Source organism: Argopecten irradians, chromosome 2 (genome assembly GCF_041381155.1).
Source record: "Argopecten irradians isolate NY chromosome 2, Ai_NY, whole genome shotgun sequence".
NCBI lineage: Eukaryota > Metazoa > Mollusca > Bivalvia > Pectinida > Pectinidae > Argopecten > Argopecten irradians.
Genome location: NC_091135.1, coordinates 66,102,819 through 66,129,400, shown reverse-complemented (window position 1 = coordinate 66,129,400; position 26,582 = coordinate 66,102,819). Strand labels below are relative to the sequence as shown.

At 35.3% G+C, this 26,582-nt stretch overlaps 1 protein-coding gene across 1 annotated transcript; it reads left to right on the top strand.

Annotated features, from left to right (window-relative positions):
- Nucleotides 1-20,716, top strand: LOC138316798 (peptidase inhibitor 16-like). The gene is made up of 6 exons (XM_069258454.1): nt 1-186; nt 2,971-3,082; nt 5,891-5,994; nt 6,537-6,628; nt 7,507-7,597; nt 20,591-20,716. The coding sequence occupies exons 1-6, from the start codon at nt 1-3 to the stop codon at nt 20,597-20,599; spliced, it is 594 nt and encodes a 197-aa protein (XP_069114555.1). The 3' UTR covers nt 20,600-20,716.
- Nucleotides 20,717-26,582: the final 5,866 nt, after the last annotated feature.

Here is a 26,582-nt window from a genome sequence, read left to right as displayed (position 1 = left end):
ATGGCCGTGGGGTCTCCAACTAAAACATCACCTTTGGAGGAGTTACAACTTGAGACGGAAGTATTTGTGGACACACGATCCACAGAGAAGAATGGATTGTCTCAAGACGAGAAAGACGAATTACTTAATTACCACAATGAAGCACGAAGAAATGTCAACCCCAGCGCATCCAACATGCTAGCAATGGTCAGTGTTTTTTTTTTTATTGTGTGTAACCTGAGTACATACATACAAACACACGTACATACACACGTACATACATACATACATACATACATACATACATACATACATACATACATACATACATACATACATACATACATACATACATACATACATACATACATACATACATACATACATACATACATACGTACGTACGTACGTACGTACGTACATACATACATACATACATACATACATACAGACAGAAGAGCTCCCTTGAATGGGGCGAAAGCGCTCACTAGTCATATACTTACCAACTTTTATTTCTACTTTTGCCGATTTTTATAACGTTCTCTTTTTTCTCATCACTGTGTTTCACAATAATTTATTTTCTTTTTATTCAGCATTCATGTTTAATACGTTATTTCTTTTGTCCTGTTCAATTATTCATTTACATATACCGTAGTGTTAACAAAACTAAAACAAATTAAATGTTGATAAAAAAATCAACCCAGTTACCGATAGACTGGTCAATTTTACCGAGAGCTATGTGTCAGTGATGGTCACATCAACTCTATCCACATTTACGTAAGCAGTTGGTACAATTGACCAGTCTCCGCACTGAAACCAAACATCATTCAAACCAATGTATGAATGCGTTTAGCATTCTCAATTTATGTTCTTTTCGAATTAATGACTAGGAACTTTCTTCCTTTGGGGAAATAAATATCGTATTGCCTTGGGATGCGTGTTCCCATTGTGATCAACCATCTTATCACACAGAGTCATCTCCCCTTCCCATTGTACAACAATGACGACGAAGCGTAAAACGACATTTTGTGCGCCCCAAGGTAACAAATCGCGAATTGTAGGTATAATAAACCATATACATCCCCGGTGTCAGTGTGATATGAAGGTTTATTTACCCACAGATGTACCCTTGTCCTCCTGTCCCAACGGATTAAACAAAAGAAGGTCTATGGAAAATACAGCCATTTGCCGTCAGTGCCTAATACAGCAAAAATATATATGTTTTGAATAAACAAACAACGGTTTTTGTTCGTATATATCATCTGTTTATTTTTTGAAACATAATGTTCTCAAAGAATTGCGTTAAGCACAAGTAATGTTAAATTACGACATCTGGCAATGCAGGAAATAAAACTATTTTTATAAACCGATATATTTGGTTCTTATAATGATTTTTTTTTACTTACCTGTTCCTATTATGATTGTGAGCACTTTTCAGTATTAGAGGTTCTTTGATCAATGTTAATACTTCAGTTTGTCATTGTCCATCGTAAGGAACACAAGGAGTTTTGCCATGTGTACAGATAAAAACATTGATTTTCAAAATGCTGCATCAAAATGTTTTATGAGAGATATGATCAAGCTCTGTTCAGCGATTGAAAAAAAAATAAGTAAATGAAAAAAAAAATGAATTGTTTGGAAACTTTAAATGTAAGTAAATTTTATTTAAAATTAATTCCATATGTGCTTTCAATTGATGAAATGTATACATTTTTTCTTTTTTGTATATTCTTTTGTTGATATACAGGTTCATGAGGAATTAAAACTTTTCCTTACGATACGAAGTTGCTATCATGTAATTAATTGAAATGATAATTAATGAATCTTTTAGATGTACATTTAAATACATGTCATTTTCTTATTGCATTGTAAAACATTTAAAAATCTTGTCAGCATTGGTTGGTTAGTCTATTGATTAATCTAATCATTAGAACAAGGTGAGTAATGATTATCTCCCCTCTCTTACAGCATTTGTGAACATAGTTGACTGCACACATGTCCAGCCCCTTTCATGGTCAGATAATAATCCTGATTGGCCATGAATGGGGGATTCAACCCCTTTCATGGTCAAGTAATCTTGATTGGCCATGAAAGGGGGTTATTGTGGAGTCAACTGTGGTAGCAAGACATTTATTGGCCACACTTTTCCTTTGTGAGATGTTGGAAGTATGCAGTAATGAATGTCATTTGTTAATCTTTTGTGTCAGTTCCTAATGTAATCTTACATGTTATACTGTGAGCAGTTAGGGTCAAGAGCTCGGACGGCAGGGGTCGGTTTTCGGATACTCCGGGAATCGCCTACCGACTTCTAGGAACAGTTATATTAAATTAATTTGTATTTGGAAAATTATTCTGCATCTTTGGATTTCGTCCTTTTAATCGAAATATATCATAACGACGTCATCTCCGTTGTGAAATATCATTAACAAACGAACGGAAGAAGGAAGGATACGACATAAACTCAGCCGACTGAACTGATTTCGGTTTAATAGTATATGGGGTGGATGTAAAGTCATTGATAGTAACCCCTGGAGTATAGAGGATAAATGCAGTGATACGTACAGAGTATCTAAAGTCCACACAGAAAAACATTTAATTTTCATTGTGAAACAGAAATTGGTTCCTGATATAGCAGAAATGCAAATTTTAGTCGTTTACATGTAAGACAATTGTCCCAACATTTAGTTAAGTTCGAAAGATGTCGGAATTTCCCCAATATTTCATTTCAATGTTAACGCCAAGAAATTACACCTATACAAAACTTTTAATAAAAAATCTACAAGTATTTATGAAGATAAAAAAATGTAAACAGCGCTATGGAGTGTATATATCTATGGAGTAATTAAATACCCAGCAATCCCCATACCACCACCAACACTCGACGCCCCTGTCTCATATATTTGATCATTCGTCGTATATTTTTTTTTAACTTTCCGAAACCACCTAGAAAATGAGATAATGACAGGATGTGTTCATGAATTACTGTTTTAGGAATGGGACAACGAATTGACTGCGACTGCTCAGGGATATGCTAACCAGTGCAGCTGGGGTCACAATCGCAATCTTCCACCCAATGTAGGAGAGACCCTTACTTATACGTCCCGTAAGTTTGTCAAATATAATGAAAACAAAATAAAATCACCCCATATCATTTCATTTGCAACATTGTAAGCAGACACACAATATCATGAAACTATTTCATATGTGATTATGGGATATTCTACCGGAGAGTCACAAAATATTCTAAAACCCGAGGCTTTGTCGAGGGTTTACAACATTTTGTGATCCCGACAGAAGAATAATATTCCTACTATTCATATCCACATATGAACGAATATTTTCCTTTCATACTTCGACGTTTTATTGTAATTTTACAACCATGACATTCCGCCATTTTGAAATAAATTTGAAAAAAAACCGCGACTGGAAGGCATTTCTCCATGCATGAACATTGCGTGGCATTTTCAACGCAAAATCTGTTGTTTGCATCTTTTGAAGTAAAACCAGACTAGTTTCTGAAAAACAATGTACCGTGTAAATAGTAATTTGGTTGACGCTGTGACGTCACGATGGTGTATTGCATGGGTATTCAGAAAACCCGACGTGATTAGTTTTTAAGCCTTATCGATACAAAGACGGCCCTTTGAAATATTGATCTTCTAATTATTAGTCACACATCTTATTTTGTACATGTTTGCACAAAAGAAAGACTCTCACAGGTAACTTTCATTTACATTGTTTTCCCGGTCACAGCACATACCGAGAGTGCGTGTTCACATACCTGATAAATGTAGATGTATTGATCTTTACATACAAACAAAATATACATAGCCAAATTATGGTGTGTTAAATTTTGGCGTTTTTATGCCAAACCCAAATAAGCCAAAATATGACCACACCCAAAACACCCAATTTACGGTATCAAAGTGGTAGTTATGATGCCCATTAACGCTCAGCACTAAGGAAGTGGCTAGTTCGACCGTTGTCAGTGACCGGGTTGGTGTTGTTGTCTTCCGGGTCTACCGGGTGAGGTATGTGTGAGTGATATAGTTCTATCCCCTACCCGAGAAGAGACAACACGACTAAACTATACACTGTAGCCTCCGAAAACACGCACCACGCACATATCACCCACGCAACACACCTCATACATGGAGACTGGCCTTAAATGATCTAATAAACTTTACCAAATCCTGCATATGTTAGGTTGTTAATATAAAATGGGTAGCCCAACCAATATCTATTAAATCAGTAAATAGCAACGTTCATTATTATTTGTACTACAAAAAACGAACAAAATATAAACAGTCAATTTTCTGAAAGATGGCTCAATAGCTTCTCATTCGTGATAAGAACATATCAAAAACTTCCGCCGACGGACTGTAAACGATACTCATTATTTGAACTATAATTGGTGTTTAATCGTGTATATGTCTAATTAACACAAAAATAATATGAAATAATCTATCTTGCCTTTGGTGCATGCACAAACAGTACTTCATTCCATAGAGGACATTGTGTAACGGAATTTTTATCGGGATGCAAATAATTATTTTTAGTATTTTTATCTTGGAAATATATTAGAAACTCAAACCTTTCAATGGTGGTAATGGTCTAAGTAAGTAATTTTTGTAACTAAAGACAAATACTAAATCGTCTGCTCCTGTTTTTGATAGAGAAAAAATACTACCGTTTGTTAGTGGTGAAGCATCTTTAAACTAACAGGGTCCATAAATCATCTCATAAACTTTTTCGCCGTGTCAGGGTGGCTCTTTAGAATGTCGCTCTCATTCTGACATGGCGAACACGTTACACTGTATTTAGTTAATTTAAATATATATGTATATATTTGAAGAAGACAGATTTATTCCTTTGTATCAATATCACTGTTTTAAACGTTAAAATATTTGCCATATTAAAAGATTCTGTAAGTTGTTTTTTGAGCAATTGTTTTATGTATTTTGTGCATTTTAATATTTTAGACAGAGTAATAGTATTTTGAGTAGAGTATAATAAAGTTGAATGGAATAAAGTTGTCTTTCATTTCTACATCTACAAGACCAAATCATATGCTCTTTATATATAAATTCTAAGTTATATGTGATGTATAAAAAAACTCACTGTGTAATATTAACTTTTAGACAATTCCAAAACATGTTCAATTTCTCCATATCTTCATTACAAAGCTTAAGGTTGTATTTGTCATTTTGTAGTTTTTTTTATAGTTTTTTAAATATAAATTTGTTTGAGGTATTCTGTTTTGTTATCTGTTTTGGAACCAGTGTATATTAGCGTCTTTTGTAACTTGAAAACGAATCTTGTAATGATAATGCAAAACTGTCTATGTATAGTACGTGTGTCGCATTTTCCTATTTTATCTCTGTGTGTTCCTCTCTGTATTCACTCTATTTAGTTTATCTTATATATCTTTGGTTCCTTTTGTGGGTTTTTTTTTATTATAAAAAGGGTTCGGCATACAAAGCGACGTCCGGGCATATTGTGTAACTACGGACAGCAAGCGAGTTTAAACCTTTCACACACATTAAAACCAACTAATACAACTTAATTATTACTGGTTTGATTCCGATACATGTGCAAAAAATGATGAAAAAAACCTCTTTGAAAGATCAAATTGATAAAATCACTGACTGACTCAAGAGCCGAATAGATGAATAGGCCAATATATGTCCGTTTTCAGTATGTGGCCGGATGATGCAGAGTCTTCGGCGCCATGTTTAAGTGAGACAACAATTACAAGGAGAGATAACGCCAATACACGAAGCCTCTCCAAACAAACAGACTCACTCACCGCAACACACTGCAGACATAGGAGGCAGTCATTTAAAGCTATTAATCTAATAACTCAGACAATGACCAGATTAATTAACTTTTATTTCTTTTTATTTTAAAGATTACAATGGTAAAAATGTTGTAAACAGTTGGGTGGCTGAGAAGAATGCCTATGATTATACGACTAATAAATGCTCGTCCTACACTTGTGCAAACTATAGACGGGTAAGTAATTAGGTGTATCTTATATCCTCATATGATATGAAGAAAAATTCCGAGAATGGCGCGAAAACGCGACGTTATCATGACGTCATAGATACGTCGACGTTAGGTATAAGAAAAATTAATCGATTGGAAAATCAATGGAATCGTACGTTCAAACTTATTTTATATTATCAAGTAGTCTGAAAAATTAATGATAAGCGATGATGCCATTTTTTTAACTTCATCGGGGTATGGCATACGTTTTGTTTGCAAGTTTTTATGAGAATCCGCTACGCGGATTCACAGTTTCCAAAAAAATATTATTTTATACCCCGATGAAGTTAAAAAATTAGTGACATCAATGCTTAACAAAAGTGAAATTAAAACCATGTGTCGGTAATACAATTAATAGCTGTCAACATTTGTGATGGCAGAGACTATTTCTTTTATTTGTAAACCAACTGTGACATGTTAACGTTATATGGGCCGATGATTAGTTATAGATGAGTAATTAAAACGATATTGTTGATATATAATGCGATATGTTTTGATGATTGTGTCAGGTAGTCTGGGCAACTACTGCTTTAATGGGATGTGGTGCCAAGTGGTGCGAAGCGTTTCGTGCGGTGGTCGTGGTGTGTAACTATAAACCAAGGTATGTCATGCGTCATCTATATCTTAAAATGAAATGCATTTCTTTGTTCATTTCAATTAATATTTTATTTCTTTGAACCCTATATTTCATCAGAAACGGTGCAAGATTATATACAGTGCAAAGTGCAACAAAACTACAACACGTACACGACTACTACGCTAGTGAAGAGGATGTTTCAACGTTTGTTTCAAACAGTATTTATTCGTTTTGTTTCCATGGCCATAACGATAAATTTTCATAAATTAGATATTTCTTATGATTTCTTGTTTCCAGCAGTTGAATACATTTTACCATGCTATGTTTATTATGATAATATTTTGTGATAAAGCAGTTCCTAATATCTGAACAATTATTGCATTAAATTATATAATGGTACTGACGTCTTCGATATCATCATTGTCACAACATATACATTTTCGATTGTGTCGATTTTATTTCTATATCTACCAGTTTCTAAATTTAATCTATGAGACAATAATCTCTGTGTTAGTATATTCTTTGATATGTTGTAGAGGAATAGGTGTACTTAATTACTGTTTCAAACAAAATTCACCCCAAATTTATTTGTATAAAGAACACTTAGGTAACGTATTGATTGATTCTAAACAATATTGCTGAAAATTATCAATTTATCCAATTTTAATTATATCCAGTACTCTATTTTCATTAAATGAGTCAATATGAAAAGAATTCCATAAATACACTAGAACTAACCTAAATAATTAATTCCTCATATATCCAACCACTTCCCCTCCCCCCTAACATATCCGTATAACAGTTGTCTATAGTCTTGATTAACTTGGTTATTCTGACTTCAACAAAAGTATCAAAATTGTCAATGTTACGTAAGTTTCCTATCAGAAATTTTTATTTTTCAGTGAAAATTTTGCCGATCTCCGTCCGTACAAAAAAGGAGAGTCGTGTTCGGACTGTTCTTCTGGGAGGACATGTGTAAACAAGCTTTTTTCAGTAAGGTTTTTGTTCTAATAAACAAAAAAAAACACATTAAAATAAAGATACGAACAATTTCATTATTAAAATAAAAAATGCAAATGTATCGTTAGGTTCATAATTAGGGTTAAACCTATGCATTACTCATTCCATTAATGGAAGATTTGATCAAAACAATTTTATGCAATTTGGCAATATTCTTCATATATAGATGAATATTATTTTAATAATCTAAAGATGCACAGATAGCAGATTGTCAGTGAATCAAACTGTTTTATGTTATACCTACACTGTCGACACGAATAGCAGATTGTCAGTGAATCAAACTGTTTTATGTTATATCTACACTGTCGACACAGATAGCAGATTGTCAGTGAATCAAACTGTTTTATGTTATACCTACACAGTCGACACGGATAGCAGATTGTCAGTGAATCAAACTGTTTTATGTTATACCTACACAGTCGACACAGATAGCAGATTGTCAGTGAATCAAACTGTTTTATGTTATATCTACACTGTCGACACGGATAGTAGAATGTCAGTGAATCAAACTGTTTTATGTTATACCTACACAGTCGACACAGATAGCAGATTGTCAGTGAATCAAACTGTTTTATGTTATACCTACACAGTCGACACGGATAGTAGATTGTCAGTGAATCAAACTGTTTTATGTTATACCTACACAGTCGACACGGATAGCAGATTGTCAGTGAATCAAACTGTTTTATGTTATACCTACACTGTCGACACGGATAGTAGATTGTCAGTGAATCAAACTGTTTTATGTTATACCTACACTGTCGACACGGATAGTAGATTGTCAGTGAATCAAACTGTTTTATGTTATACCTACACTGTCGACACGGATAGTAGATTGTCAGTGAATCAAACTGTTTTATGTTATACCTACACAGTCGACACGGATAGTAGATTGTCAGTGAATCAAACTGTTTTATGTTATACCTACACAGTCGACACGGATAGTAGATTGTCAGTGAATCAAACTGTTTTATGTTATATCCTACACTGTCGACACGGATATAGATTGTCAGTGAATCAAACTGTTTTATGTTATACCTACACAGTCGACACGGATAGTAGATTGTCAGTGAATCAAACTGTTTTATGTTATACCTACACTGTCGACACGGATAGCAGATTGTCAGTGAATCAAACTGTTTTATGTTATACCTACACAGTCGACACGGATAGTAGATTGTCAGTGAATCAAACTGTTTTATGTTATACCTACACTGTCGACACGGATAGTAGATTGTCAGTGAATCAAACTGTTTTATGTTATACCTACACTGTCGACACGGATAGCAGATTGTCAGTGAATCAAACTGTTTTATGTTATACCTACACAGTCGACACAGATAGCAGATTGTCAGTGAATCAAACTGTTTTGTGTTATACCTACACAGTCGACACGGATAGCAGATTGTCGGTGAATCAAACTGTTTTATGTTATACCTACACTGTCGACACGGATAGCAGATTGTCAGTGAATCAAACTGTTTTATGTTATACCTACACAGTCGACACGGATAGCAGATTTGTTTCACCGCAGTGAATCAAACTGTTTTATGTTATACCTACACAGTCGACACGGATAGCAGATTGTCAGTGAATCAAACTGTTTTATGTTATACCTACACAGTCGACACGGATAGTAGATTGTCAGTGAATCAAACTGTTTTATGTTATACCTACACAGTCGACACGGATAGTAGATTGTCAGTGAATCAAACTGTTTTATGTTATACCTACACAGTCGACACGGATAGTAGATTGTCAGTGAATCAAACTGTTTTATGTTATACCTACACAGTCGACACGGATAGTAGATTGTCAGTGAATCAAACTGTTTTATGTTATACCTACACTGTCGACACGGATAGCAGATTGTCAGTGAATCAAACTGTTTTATGTTATACCTACACAGTCGACACGGATAGCAGATTGTCAGTGAATCAAACTGTTTTATGTTATACCTACACAGTCGACACGGATAGCAGATTGTCAGTGAATCAAACTGTTTTATGTTATACCTACACAGTCGACACGGATAGCAGATTGTCAGTGAATCAAACTGTTTTATGTTATACCTACACAGTCGACACGGATAGCAGATTGTCAGTGAATCAAACTGTTTTATGTTATACCTACACAGTCGACACGGATAGCAGATTGTCAGTGAATCAAACTGTTTTATGTTATACCTACACAGTCGACACGGATAGCAGATTGTCAGTGAATCAAACTGTTTTATGTTATACCTACATAGACGACACGGATAGCAGATTGTCAGTGAATCAAACTGTTTTATGTTATACCTACACAGTCGACACGGATAGTAGATTGTCAGTGAATCAAACTGTTTTATGTTATACCTACACTGTCGACACGGATAGCAGATTGTCAGTGAATCAAACTGTTTTATGTTATACCTACACAGTCGACACGGATAGCAGATTGTCAGTGAATCAAACTGTTTTATGTTATACCTACACAGTCGACACGGATAGTAGATTGTCAGTGAATCAAACTGTTTTATGTTATACCTACACAGTCGACACGGATAGTAGATTGTCAGTGAATCAAACTGTTTTATGTTATACCTACACAGTCGACACGGATAGTAGATTGTCAGTGAATCAAACTGTTTTATGTTATACCTACACAGTCGACACGGATAGTAGATTGTCAGTGAATCAAACTGTTTTATGTTATACCTACACAGTCGACACGGATAGTAGATTGTCAGTGAATCAAACTGTTTTATGTTATACCTACACAGTCGACACGGATAGTAGATTGTCAGTGAATCAAACTGTTTTATGTTATACCTACACAGTCGACACGGATAGCAGATTGTCAGTGAATCAAACTGTTTTATGTTATACCTACACAGTCGACACGGATAGCAGATTGTCAGTGAATCAAACTGTTTTATGTTATACCTACACAGTCGACACGGATAGCAGATTGTCAGTGAATCAAACTGTTTTATGTTATACCTACACAGTCGACACGGATAGCAGATTGTCAGTGAATCAAACTGTTTTATGTTATACCTACACAGTCGACACGGATAGCAGATTGTCAGTGAATCAAACTGTTTTATGTTATACCTACACAGTCGACACGGATAGCAGATTGTCAGTGAATCAAACTGTTTTATGTTATACCTACACAGTCGACACGGATAGCAGATTGTCAGTGAATCAAACTGTTTTATGTTATACCTACACTGTCGACACGGATAGCAGATTGTCAGTGAATCAAACTGTTTTATGTTATACCTACACAGTCGACACGGATAGCAGATTGTCAGTGAATCAAACTGTTTTATGTTATACCTACACAGTCGACACGGATAGCAGATTGTCAGTGAATCAAACTGTTTTATGTTATACCTACACAGTCGACACGGATAGCAGATTGTCAGTGAATCAAACTGTTTTATGTTATACCTACACAGTCGACACGGATAGTAGATTGTCAGTGAATCAAACTGTTTTATGTTATACCTACACAGTCGACACGGATAGCAGATTGTCAGTGAATCAAACTGTTTTATGTTATACCTACACAGTCGACACGGATAGCGATTGTCAGTGAATCAAACTGTTTTATGTTATACCTACACAGTCGACACGGATAGCAGATTGTCAGTGAATCAAACTGTTTTATGTTATACCTACACAGTCGACACGGATAGCAGATTGTCAGTGAATCAAACTGTTTTATGTTATACCTACACAGTCGACACGGATAGCAGATTGTCAGTGAATCAAACTGTTTTATGTTATACCTACACAGTCGACACGGATAGCAGATTGTCAGTGAATCAAACTGTTTTATGTTATACCTACACAGTCGACACGGATAGCAGATTGTCAGTGAATCAAACTGTTTTATGTTATACCTACACAGTCGACACGGATAGTAGATTGTCAGTGAATCAAACTGTTTTATGTTATACCTACACAGTCGACACGGATAGCAGATTGTCAGTGAATCAAACTGTTTTATGTTATACCTACACTGTCGACACGGATAGTAGATTGTCAGTGAATCAAACTGTTTTATGTTATACCTACACAGTCGACACGGATAGTAGATTGTCAGTGAATCAAACTGTTTTATGTTATACCTACACAGTCGACACGGATAGCAGATTGTCAGTGAATCAAACTGTTTTATGTTATACCTACACAGTCGACACGGATAGCAGATTGTCAGTGAATCAAACTGTTTTATGTTATACCTACACAGTCGACACACGGATAGTAGATTGTCAGTGAATCAAACTGTTTTATGTTATATACCTACACAGTCGACGACACGGATAGCAGATTGTCAGTGAATCAAACTGTTTTATGTTATACCTACACTGTCGACACGGATAGCAGATTGTCAGTGAATCAAACTGTTTTATGTTATACCTACACAGTCGACACGGATAGCAGATTGTCAGTGAATCAAACTGTTTTATGTTATACCTACACAGTCGACACGGATAGTAGATTGTCAGTGAATCAAACTGTTTTATGTTATACCTACACTGTCGACACGGATAGTAGATTGTCAGTGAATCAAACTGTTTTATGTTATACCTACACAGTCGACACGGATAGTAGATTGTCAGTGAATCAAACTGTTTTATGTTATACCTACACTGTCGACACGGATAGTAGATTGTCAGTGAATCAAACTGTTTTATGTTATACCTACACTGTCGACACGGATAGCAGATTGTCAGTGAATCAAACTGTTTTATGTTATACCTACACAGTCGACACGGATAGCAGATTGTCAGTGAATCAAACTGTTTTATGTTATACCTACACAGTCGACACGGATAGTAGATTGTCAGTGAATCAAACTGTTTTATGTTATACCTACACAGTCGACACGGATAGCAGATTGTCAGTGAATCAAACTGTTTTATGTTATACCTACACAGTCGACACGGATAGCAGATTGTCAGTGAATCAAACTGTTTTATGTTATACCTACACAGTCGACACGGATAGTAGATTGTCAGTGAATCAAACTGTTTTATGTTATACCTACACTGTCGACACGGATAGCAGATTGTCAGTGAATCAAACTGTTTTATGTTATACCTACACAGTCGACACGGATAGCAGATTGTCAGTGAATCAAACTGTTTTATGTTATACCTACACAGTCGACACGGATAGCAGATTGTCAGTGAATCAAACTGTTTTATGTTATACCTACACAGTCGACACGGATAGCAGATTGTCAGTGAATCAAACTGTTTTATGTTATACCTACACAGTCGACACGGATAGTAGATTGTCAGTGAATCAAACTGTTTTATGTTATACCTACACAGTCGACACGGATAGTAGATTGTCAGTGAATCAAACTGTTTTATGTTATACCTACACAGTCGACACGGATAGCAGATTGTCAGTGAATCAAACTGTTTTATGTTATACCTACACAGTCGACACGGATAGCAGATTGTCAGTGAATCAAACTGTTTTATGTTATACCTACACAGTCGACACGGATAGCAGATTGTCAGTGAATCAAACTGTTTTATGTTATACCTACACAGTCGACACGGATAGCAGATTGTCAGTGAATCAAACTGTTTTATGTTATACCTACACAGTCGACACGGATAGTAGATTGTCAGTGAATCAAACTGTTTTATGTTATACCTACACAGTCGACACGGATAGTAGATTGTCAGTGAATCAAACTGTTTTATGTTATACCTACACTGTCGACACGGATAGCAGATTGTCAGTGAATCAAACTGTTTTATGTTATACCTACACAGTCGACACGGATAGCAGATTGTCAGTGAATCAACTGTTTTATATACCACACAGTGTTTTAGTGAATCAAACTGTTTTATGTTATACCTACACAGTCGACACGGATAGCAGATTGTCAGTGAATCAAACTGTTTTATGTTATACCTACATAGACGACACGGATAGTAGATTGTCAGTGAATCAAACTGTTTTATGTTATACCTACACAGTCGACACGGATAGCAGATTGTCAGTGAATCAAACTGTTTTATGTTATACCTACACAGTCGACACGGATAGCAGATTGTCAGTGAATCAAACTGTTTTATGTTATACCTACACAGTCGACACGGATAGCAGATTGTCAGTGAATCAAACTGTTTTATGTTATACCTACACAGTCGACACGGATAGTAGATTGTCAGTGAATCAAACTGTTTTATGTTATACCTACACAGTCGACACGGATAGCAGATTGTCAGTGAATCAAACTGTTTTATGTTATACCTACACAGTCGACACGGATAGCAGATTGTCAGTGAATCAAACTGTTTTATGTTATACCTACACAGTCGACACGGATAGTAGATTGTCAGTGAATCAAACTGTTTTATGTTATACCTACACAGTCGACACGGATAGTAGATTGTCAGTGAATCAAACTGTTTTATGTTATACCTACACAGTCGACACGTCGACACGGATAGCAGATTGTCAGTGAATCAAACTGTTTTATGTTATACCTACACAGTCGACACGGATAGTAGATTGTCAGTGAATCAAACTGTTTTATGTTATACCTACACAGTCGACACGGATAGTAGATTGTCAGTGAATCAAACTGTTTTATGTTATACCTACACAGTCGACACGGATAGTAGATTGTCAGTGAATCAAACTGTTTTATGTTATACCTACACAGTCGACACGGATAGCAGATTGTCAGTGAATCAAACTGTTTTATGTTATACCTACACAGTCGACACGGATAGCAGATTGTCAGTGAATCAAACTGTTTTATGTTATACCTACACAGTCGACACGGATAGCAGATTGTCAGTGAATCAAACTGTTTTATGTTATACCTACACTGTCGACACGGATAGCAGATTGTCAGTGAATCAAACTGTTTTATGTTATACCTACACAGTCGACACGGATAGTAGATTGTCAGTGAATCAAACTGTTTTATGTTATACCTACACAGTCGACACGGATAGCAGATTGTCAGTGAATCAAACTGTTTTATGTTATACCTACACAGTGTCGACACGGATAGTAGATTGTCAGTGAATCAAACTGTTTTATGTTATACCTACACAGTCGACACGGATAGCAGATTGTCAGTGAATCAAACTGTTTTATGTTATACCTACACAGTCGACACGGATAGCAGATTGTCAGTGAATCAAACTGTTTTATGTTATACCTACACAGTCGACACGGATAGCAGATTGTCAGTGAATCAAACTGTTTTATGTTATACCTACACAGTCGACACGGATAGCAGATTGTCAGTGAATCAAACTGTTTTATGTTATACCTACACAGTCGACACGGATAGCAGATTGTCAGTGAATCAAACTGTTTTATGTTATACCTACACAGTCGACACGGATAGAGATTGTCAGTGAATCAAACTGTTTTATGTTATACCTACACAGTCGACACGGATAGAGATTGTCAGTGAATCAAACTGTTTTATGTTATACCTACACAGTCGACACGGATAGCAGATTGTCAGTGAATCAAACTGTTTTATGTTATACCTACACAGTCGACACGGATAGTAGATTGTCAGTGAATCAAACTGTTTTATGTTATACCTACACAGTCGACACGGATAGTAGATTGTCAGTGAATCAAACTGTTTTTATGTTATACCTACACAGTCGACACGGATAGCAGATTGTCAGTGAATCAAACTGTTTTATGTTATACCTACACAGTCGACACGGATAGCATATGATTGTCAGTGAATCAAACTGTTTTATGTTATACCTACACTGTCGACACGGATAGCAGATTGTCAGTGAATCAAACTGTTTTATGTTATACCTACACAGTCGACACGGATAGCAGATTGTCAGTGAATCAAACTGTTTTATGTTATACCTACACAGTCGACACGGATAGCAGATTGTCAGTGAATCAAACTGTTTTATGTTATACCTACACAGTCGACACGGATAGCAGATTGTCAGTGAATCAAACTGTTTTATGTTATACCTACACAGTCGACACGGATAGTAGATTGTCAGTGAATCAAACTGTTTTATGTTATACCTACACAGTCGACACGGATAGTAGATTGTCAGTGAATCAAACTGTTTTATGTTATACCTACACAGTCGACACGGATAGCAGATTGTCAGTGAATCAAACTGTTTTATGTTATACCTACACAGTCGACACGGATAGCAGATTGTCAGTGAATCAAACTGTTTTATGTTATACCTACACAGTCGACACGGATAGCAGATTGTCAGTGAATCAAACTGTTTTATGTTATACCTACACAGTCGACACGGATAGCAGATTGTCAGTGAATCAAACTGTTTTATGTTATACCTACACAGTCGACACGGATAGCAGATTGTCAGTGAATCAAACTGTTTTATGTTATACCTACACAGTCGACACGGATAGCAGATTGTCAGTGAATCAAACTGTTTTATGTTATACCTACACAGTCGACACGGATAGTAGATTGTCAGTGAATCAAACTGTTTTATGTTATACCTACACAGTCGACACGGATAGCAGATTGTCAGTGAATCAAACTGTTTTATGTTATACCTACACAGTCGACACGGATAGCAGATTGTCAGTGAATCAAACTGTTTTATGTTATACCTACACAACACGGATAGATTGTCAGTGAATCAAACTGTTTTATTTATACCTACACAGTCGACACGGATAGTAGATTGTCAGTGAATCAAACTGTTTTATGTTATACCTACACAGTCGACACGGATAGTAGATTGTCAGTGAATCAAACTGTTTTATGTTATACCTACACAGTCGACACGGATAGCAGATTGTCAGTGAATCAAACTGTTTTATGTTATACCTACACAGTCGACACGGATAGAGATTGTCAGTAATCAAACTGTTTTATGTTATACCTACACAGTCGACACGGATAGTAGATTGTCAGTGAATCAAACTGTTTTATGTTATACCTACACAGTCGACACGGATAGTAGATTGTCAGTGAATCAAACTGTTTTATGTTATACCTACACAGTCGACACGGATAGCAGATTGTCAGTGAATCAAACTGTTTTATGTTATACCTACACAGTCGACACGGATAGCAGATTGTCAGTGAATCAAACTGTTTTATGTTATACCTACACAGTCGACACGGATAGCAGATTGTCAGTGAATCAAACTGTTTTTTGTTATACCTACACAGTCGACACGGATAGTAGATTGTCAGTGAATCAAACTGTTTCATGTTATACCTACACAGTCGACACGGATAGCAGATTGTCAGTGAATCAAACTGTTTTATGTTATACCTACACAGTCGACACGGATAGCAGATTGTCAGTGAATCAAACTGTTTTATGTTATACCTACACAGTCGACACGGATAGCAGATTGTCAGTGAATCAAACTGTTTTATGTTATACCTACACAGTCGACACGGATAGCAGATTGTCAGTGAATCAAACTGTTTTATGTTATACCTACACAGTCGACACGGATAGCAGATTGTCAGTGAATTGTCACAAGTGAATTGTCAAATCAAATGTTTTATGTTATACCTACACAGTCGACACGGATAGCAGATTGTCAGTGAATCAAACTGTTTTATGTTATACCTACACAGTCGACACGGATAGCAGATTGTCAGTGAATCAAACTGTTTTATGTTATACCTACACAGTCGACACGGATAGCAGATTGTCAGTGAATCAATGTTTTATGTTATACCTACACAGTCGACACGGATAGCAGATTGTCAGTGAATCAAACTGTTTTATGTTATACCTACACAGTCGACACGGATAGCAGATTTGTCAGTGAATCAAACTGTTTTATGTTATACCTACACAGTCGACACGGATAGCAGATTGTCAGTGAATCAAACTGTTTTATGTTATACTACACAGTCGACACGGATAGCAGATTGTCAGTGAATCAAACTGTTTTATGTTATACCTACACAGTCGACACGGATAGAGATTGTCAGTGAATCAAACTGTTTTATGTTATACCTACACAGTCGACACGGATAGCAGATTGTCAGTGAATCAAACTGTTTTATGTTATACCTACACAGTCGACACGGATAGCAGATTGTCAGTGAATCAAACTGTTTTATGTTATACCTACACAGTCGACACGGATAGCAGATTGTCAGTGAATCAAACTGTTTTATGTTATACCTACACAGTCGACACGGATAGCAGATTGTCAGTGAATCAAACTGTTTTATGTTATACCTACACAGTCGACACGGATAGCAGATTGTCAGTGAATCAAACTGTTTTATGTTATACCTACACAGTCGACACGGATAGCAGATTGTCAGTGAATCAAACTGTTTTATGTTATACCTACACAGTCGACACGGATAGCAGATTGTCAGTGAATCAAACTGTTTTATGTTATACCTACACAGTCGACACGGATAGCAGATTGTCAGTGAATCAAACTGTTTTATGTTATACCTACACAGTCGACACGGATAGCAGATTGTCAGTGAATCAAACTGTTTTATGTTATACCTACACAGTCGACACGGATAGCAGAATGTCAGTGAATCAAACTGTTTTATGTTATACCTACACAGTCGACACGGATAGCAGATTGTCAGTGAATCAAAACTGTTTTATGTTATACCTACACAGTCGACACGGATAGCAGATTGTCAGTGAATCAAACTGTTTTATGTTATACCTACACAGTCGACACGGATAGCAGATTGTCAGTGAATCAAACTGTTTTATGTTATACCTACACAGTCGACACGGATAGCAGATTGTCAGTGAATCAAACTGTTTTATGTTATACCTACACAGTCGACACGGATAGCAGATTGTCAGTGAATCAAACTGTTTTATGTTATACCTACACAGTCGACACGGATAGTAGATTGTCAGTGAATCAAACTGTTTTATGTTATACCTACACAGTCGACACGGATAGCAGATTGTCAGTGAATCAAACTGTTTTATGTTATACCTACACAGTCGACACGGATAGTAGATTGTCAGTGAATCAAACTGTTTTATGTTATACCTACACAGTCGACACGGATAGTAGATTGTCAGTGAATCAAACTGTTTTATGTTATACCTACACGTCGACACGGATAGTAGATTGTCAGTGAATCAAACTGTTTTTTTATAACGTCGACGATAGTAGTCATGATACCTACACAGTCGACACGGATAGTAGATTGTCAGTGAATCAAACTGTTTTATGTTATACCTACACTGTCGACACGGATAGTAGATTGTCAGTGAATCAAACTGTTTTATGTTATACCTACACAGTCGACACGGATAGTAGATTGTCAGTGAATCAAACTGTTTTATGTTATACCTACACAGTCGACACGGATAGTAGATTGTCAGTGAATCAAACTGTTTTATGTTATACCTACACGTCGACACGATAGTAGATTGTCAGTGAATCAAACTGTTTTATGTTATACCTACACAGTCGACACGGATGTAGTTTCGTGTCAGATTGTCAGATTGAATCAAACTGTTTTATGTTATACCTACACAGTCGACACGGATAGTAGATTGTCAGTGAATCAAACTGTTTTATGTTATACCTACACAGTCGACACGGATAGTAGATTGTCAGTGAATCAAACTGTTTTATGTTATACCTACACAGTCGACACGGATAGTAGATTGTCAGTGAATCAAACTGTTTTATGTTATACCTACACAGTCGACACGGATAGTAGATTGTCAGTGAATCAAACTGTTTTATGTTATACCTACACAGTCGACACGGATAGTAGATTGTCAGTGAATCAAACTGTTTTATGTTATACCTACACAGTCGACACGGATAGTAGATTGTCAGTGAATCAAACTGTTTTATGTTATACCTACACAGTCGACACGGATAGTAGATTGTCAGTGAATCAAACTGTTTTATGTTATACCTACACAGTCGACACGGATAGTAGATTGTCAGTGAATCAAACTGTTTTATGTTATACCTACACAGTCGACACGGATAGTAGATTGTCAGTGAATCAAACTGTTTTATGTTATACCTACACAGTCGACACGGATAGTAGATTGTCAGTGAATCAAACTGTTTTATGTTATACCTACACAGTCGACACGGATAGTAGATTGTCAGTGAATCAAACTGTTTTATGTATGTTATACCTACACACGTCGACACGGATAGTAGATTGTCAGTGAATCAAACTGTTTTATGTTATACCTACACAGTCGACACGGATAGTAGATTGTCAGTGAATCAAAACTGTTTTATGTTATACCTACACAGTCGACACGGATAGTAGATTGTCAGTGAATCAAACTGTTTTATGTTATACCTACACAGTCGACACGGATAGTAGATTGTCAGTGAATCAAACTGTTTTTATGTTATACCTACACAGTCGACACGGATAGTAGATTGTCAGTGAATCAAACTGTTTTATGTTATACCTACACAGTCGACACGGATAGTAGATTGTCAGTGAATCAAACTGTTTTATGTTATACCTACACAGTCGACACGGATAGTAGATTGTCAGTGAATCAAACTGTTTTATGCTATACCTACACAGTCGACACGGATAGTAGCTTGTCAGTGAATCAAACTGTTTTATGTTATACCTACACAGTCGACACGGATAGTAGATTGTCAGTTAATCAAACTGTTTTATGTTATACCTACACAGTCGACACGGATAGCAGATTGTCAGTGAATCAAACTGTTTTATGTTATACCTACACTGTCGACACGGATAGTAGATTGTCAGTGAATCAAACTGTTTTATGTTATACCTACACAGTCGACACGGATAGCAGATTGTCAGTGAATCAAACTGTTTTATGTTATACCTACACAGCCAAAGCTTTAAATATCTTATAAAGAAATGTAACTTATAATAGGACTATCATGTTCTCACAGTATAAAACATTTTTCTACATACAAAATCTTTTAATATATGTTTATTGCATTTTTGTTGTTACAGAAACAATGAAGAACCATGGGAGCAGGAAACAATGACAGATACAAAACATGGTTCAAAAGTCTGAAAATAATGACAGGTACAGAACATGATTTAAAAGTCTGGAAATAACATTTACTTATATTTGAATTCCTAGCATTTAATCTACAATTCAAAATAAAATAAGTTCCACTTCGTTTCATTGAATCTTGCGATTTCTTTTATGATAATATTTATTATTTCAATTTTAGTGTTTTATCAATTTGCAAAGAAGGATATGCACATCTCAGAAGTCAAAATTTCTGGTATTAAACTCACCGTATAAACAAATCTACCAAGAATATAAATTTTGTCAAAATTTACACTTGACACCATGCTACAGATATTGATAAATATGTTATTTGAAAATCTCACAACGTCTCTGACCTGTGTTGAAACGAGCCTACAACGAGACTGAAACCTCAGAGGGGTGGATCTTTAACGTATATGCCCAGTATACCCTTAATTTATAGAAATGTGCTAAAAGAATCCATTTACAGTGCACCATTTGAAAAAGACTTATTTATGGTTGTCTTTTAATCGGGTAAACAGGAGTTATCTTCCTTCTTCTGATAGGAAAGATGGGGCGGCCACCGTTACTCTACTCTTTTTTCATTGATAAATGATTTTGTTTTGATAATACAAAATGTACATTAGGTCATAGTTTTGTCTTCTCTAATTTAGTCATTTTAATTTTTAGAAACCTAGCAGCCAGCAAGGCGAAAACACACACATATGCTTAGAAAATAAGCTTTACAAATTAATACGGGTTATGTACATTTTTCTCAGAAAGTTAGTTTTTCTACTAAACTTATGCATTTAAAAACAAATATTTGAACACAAACAACACGGAATGTATTAAAGTATATAAATTAAAGGAAAGTAAAAATTTCAAAAAGTCAAAACATGGAATATTATATATGTATTAAAATTTCGTTTTCTCGACAGAATTACACTAAATTGCCCATTTAATGTACATTGCAGTATCTATCTTACACACTTCATTCAAACATTCGTACATAAGGCACTATAATGCTATACTTTTTGTCGTTGATTTTGTTTTCGTGTCCATGCCGCTTTCGTGTTTATCTTCCGGTTAAGTGCATAGGTACTCTTATCTTATAATTCATATGATGGACATTGCCATTCTTCGTTTGAAATCTAAATTCGTGTCTGCATCTGGTTTTAGAAAAGTATTACTCTCCCCCAAAAACCAGAAGCTGCGCTTAGGAGACCTATCAGGACAAAACACCGTTTTGGTTTTTGGTTTGTATTTAGTTTAACGTCTGCAGCCAGGGTAATTTTAGGACGTGCCTAATTTGACGGTTGCGAAAACTGGAGTATCCGGAGGAAAACCACCAACCAGCGGTCAGTACCTGGCAACTGCCTCATATGGGCTTAAGACTTGCAACTTACGAGGTGGTGGATTTGTGGTATTCTTAATCACCCGGTCACTCCTGCTCCCACTGTACGTTTTACTGATAAAGTCGGATAAAACAATAGAGGTTTTAAACATTGTTGGTGATCTTCAACGCTTCCCTATTTTTGTCTATTTGTTAATCGCTCTTTAAAAAGGTTTTGTTGAATATATGAAAACGATGCATTTCATTTTCGTAACAAACAAAAAATAAAACTTTCATCACAATCATTCACTTTGACTATGAAAGCAAGGTAAATACGCCAATGATATGTATGGAAGGCGCAGGACAATTCAGTATCAATGAGAGTCGTTAGCTTTTCTGATAAAAGTGATCTTTTAACCTTCAGGATATCGCGCTGCTGGAGAAACGAACATGGGTTTATAGTGTCGAATTGGTATAGCATGCTCCTAGATGTTAATCCATGTAAAACTCACAGCCACATCCTATTATCAGGGGCGTCTCCCACTGGGTAAGGCCCGTTATAAATTGAATTTATGATAATACCGCTGGATACAATGATAGAGTTTCATATTTCAAAAAGCGTTTCGAAGTTGACTATAACATTGTTTATTTCACCTGAGAGGTCATTGAACAAAACCGGACAGTGCATACTTGTCATCTCTCTTTTTACCTGTGAAGTAAATGTAGATCGATTTAACTATGGTGGACCGTTATCCGATGTGAACTAGCACACTTATGTTAGTGAATAGCCAATAAAACACCTATGTTGGATATAATTCAGTGCCCTGTGTGCATGCTAGGATCGCAAACGATCACATCGACGACTTAATTGGAAAATAACAAAATTGTCTTTAATCAAATATCTGAGACTTGCTCTGCTTTTGCCGCTCCAGTGCTCAACGTCAATACCTGCCTCTTCTGTATAGGCTGAGAAGCTTATCAGCACACTTGGAACGGACAATGCACGCACCGTAATGGCAAGGACAGGCGATAGCTATTACTTATGCACGTGCAGCACGTGTCGTGTCAGTCTGATAATACTGGGCTCGCACGAATTTTAGTGTGCGTCAGTCAGGACGATATTCACGTGCCTAATGTTAGAATTCACTTTCTATCTGTAGTTGTTTCTTATATAAAATTCTAACATTAGTATATCATATTGCATATATTTGTGAACTGGTGTGATATATATTATATACTGAATAAAGTAAAACCTCAATAAATTAAATTAATAAATGGTTTGTTTTTTTAAAAGAAAAGATATTTTAATTATATATTAACATTGAAACAAAAATGACATACAACTGTCAAAAATTTGAGTTTATTTATTTTACAATTTCAGGAAAAGTTTTATAATCTAATTATTTAGCATTGGTATAATACATAAAATTAAATATGTATAAACATTAAATAATTAACGTGTATGTTTATATTATCGAAGTGCAACTATAAGTATGTGTACTGAAACAGCTGCTAGGTCGTCCGTCCTCGATATGATACTACCATTGCCATAGTTCTCTGTGAAATATAATATTATTAATATTAGCAATATACAGTATTGTATATTGTATATGATTAAATCACTGAGTTCATTTCAAATGCAAAATATTCGTTTAACATAAAATAAACTCTAAATGATATAAACGCCGGTTTGTGTAATCAAACTTTGTCCGCTTTTTGCCCAAACAATGGTCATCATACCTTTAGAGAACGTCATTGCTGAATGGCATTTCTTCAAACGAAAACAACCTAATTGCGGTACATACAATACGTTTGACATTTGCCGACCTTACGCACAATTTTTACCAAATTATCTACACTCACATATGCACTTACCGCTTCAGTGAATCCAAGGAAGGCAATTTCTTTATTTTCAATTTACTTGATTTATTTCATTTTCATACCTGGTTGTATTGATTACACTTGTGTAGCCTCACACTGCTATGTTAGGACACGTACAGCGTTCTATGTTCATGATACATTACAGTCTGTTCATTCGACCTATCCCTACTAATGGTTTACGGTGTCACTCATGCGTACCGACACACTTCTTAAGCGTGTAGGTTGGTACACTCCAGTTGACACCGTTTGAAAAATGGCTTCGTATCATGTCCATAAGGGCTGAGTATAGAGGCCGTGTAATGACGAGGCAATAAGCTTCTCTCTAATCTTTAGTTTGTAATTGAAGCTGAAAAAATGACCCCAAATAACGGTCAAATTATTGTGATTCATCAAAGCACTGATTTCGGTGTTCATTTTTCTGGGGTGTAATTTTAGAATCATCACTCTTAAAGCAAGTTTATTGGTACCCTAACGATGCCAGTGTGCACGTGGACACCACTCGTGCAGAATGGTCAGCTCTTGAATAGGGTCACCTTAACACTGAAGTTATGGTAAAGGATTGTAATCAAATTTAAAAATAGATCAAATTAAAGTGTAGCCATTAACTTCATGGTTTACAGAATAAAGCCCACATCTGATATAGACATTAACTTCAAATATACGAACAACGAGATAAATAATGCATTTAATTTCTTCCTGTTACTGACTCGCGAGGAACTCGAAAACAACAATATAAAGTCATCAAAAACATTTTAATCTGTGCTTTAAAGTAAAAACTATAAACATTCAAAAACATTTTTACGCTTAAATTATTATTTGTAAAGAATTTCGTCTATTATGCCAAACTGTTGTGTTCCTGTGTAACTGCAATTATAACAATAATGCGTCCAAGTGTACAGAATATCCCTGTGCCATATACCAAGGTATAGACTGTTCAACAGATAAACATATTGATTTGTAATACCATTCCAAAACTGATATTCTAACATTTTCTTAAATACTTTGTGGTTAATTTGATGCTAGATCAATGCTATTGGAATTATATATACATGTATGTTGTATTGATTTTTGATTTTATAAAAATATTATATATATTATTTATTATAGAAATATTGATTTTCCTTTTTGTTAATTATTACCTTGCATGGTGTTATAACAATGATTTATTTACGCACATAATTATATAGCGTAATATTTCAAATATCTTGATATACAAAATGCATTACACACTTATCATATTTTTATATTTTTTAAATACAAAAGTTTGTATCATTATTTAAAAAAGAGACTTTTTCTTACATTAATGTAGAAGAACATTATAGGGCCTTTAAACTCCCACGCTGTTAGAAGAAGAAGAAAAAAATACACTAAATTAATACCAAGCGATCAGGTAAGTCTCTTTTTAAACAAAATGTCAAAGTCCGATGAAAAATGTGTTTACGCACATCACAATGCCATCAATTAAAGTTAACGTTTCAGGCTCAACGTCGTTCACACATAAGGCACGTTGCACAGCTCAACAAGATCTGAAGATAAAATTTGAGTCTGGCGTTACGCAACTGTATAGATCATTTGAACCTGTTGTAATTTGAGCGAGGTTCAAAAGGAGTTGCAACATTGTATAGCTGTGTGACTGAATTCGTTAAGTTTTTCATTATTTTTCAGAGTTTTAACTAAGTTGGCGGTTGCCGAAGCTATCTCATTATAAAATCTATTGAACGTTAAGAAATACAATCAACCTTCATCAGTATTGAAAGTTAATTATCGGTGATATAATTTTGGTCTTATAAAAGAAGAATGCCATTTAATGATTCTAGAGACGGGGAGTTGTATTAAAATATTCATGCATAGACATCCGGTAATCAGAATTATTTAGGATATTATGTATCAAGGAAATAGTTTATAAATCAAATTTTCAGACCAGCAGGCAAACGATACCTATGACAAGTAATTATTTACACAGTAAGTATTCGTTTCAGTTTGAGATGTATAGTTTGAACGTGTGAGATCGTTATCTTTGCATTAATTACCGCAGGATCATATTTTTCATATATCTAGATTTTTTTTCCGTACTTGTCATATTTGTTTCAAAGGCATTTGTCGAGTATAAAGTATTAAATGCAACTAATTAAACAACGCGTTTTTAACAAAGGTACCGATTACTGACAGTACCGCCCAAATGTGTATCCAGAAAGACGAACAGTTTATGAGGTATATGTGCTATAAAGAATAGTTTATGAAGTACATGTGCTATAAAGAATAGTTTATGAAGTATATGTGCTATAAAGAATAGTTTATGAAGTATATGTGCTATAAAGAATAGTTTATGAAGTATATGTGCTATAAAGAATAGTTTATGAAGTATATGTGCTATAAAGAATAGTTTATGAAGTATATGTGCTATAAAGAATAGTTTATGAAGTATATGTGCTATAAAGAATAGTTTATGAAGTATATGTGCTATAAAGAATAGTTTATGAAGTATATGTGCTATCAAGAATAGTTTATGAAGCACATGTGCTATAAAGAATAGTTTATGAAGTATACGTGCTATAAAGAATAGTTTATGAAGTATATGTGCTATAAAGAATAGTTTATATGAAGTATATGTGCTATAAAGAATAGTTTATGAAGTACATGTGCTATAAAGAATAGTTTATGAAGTATATGTGCTATAAAGAATAGTTTATGAAGTATATGTGCTATAAAGAATAGTTTATGAAGTATATGTGCTATAAAGAATAGTTTATGAA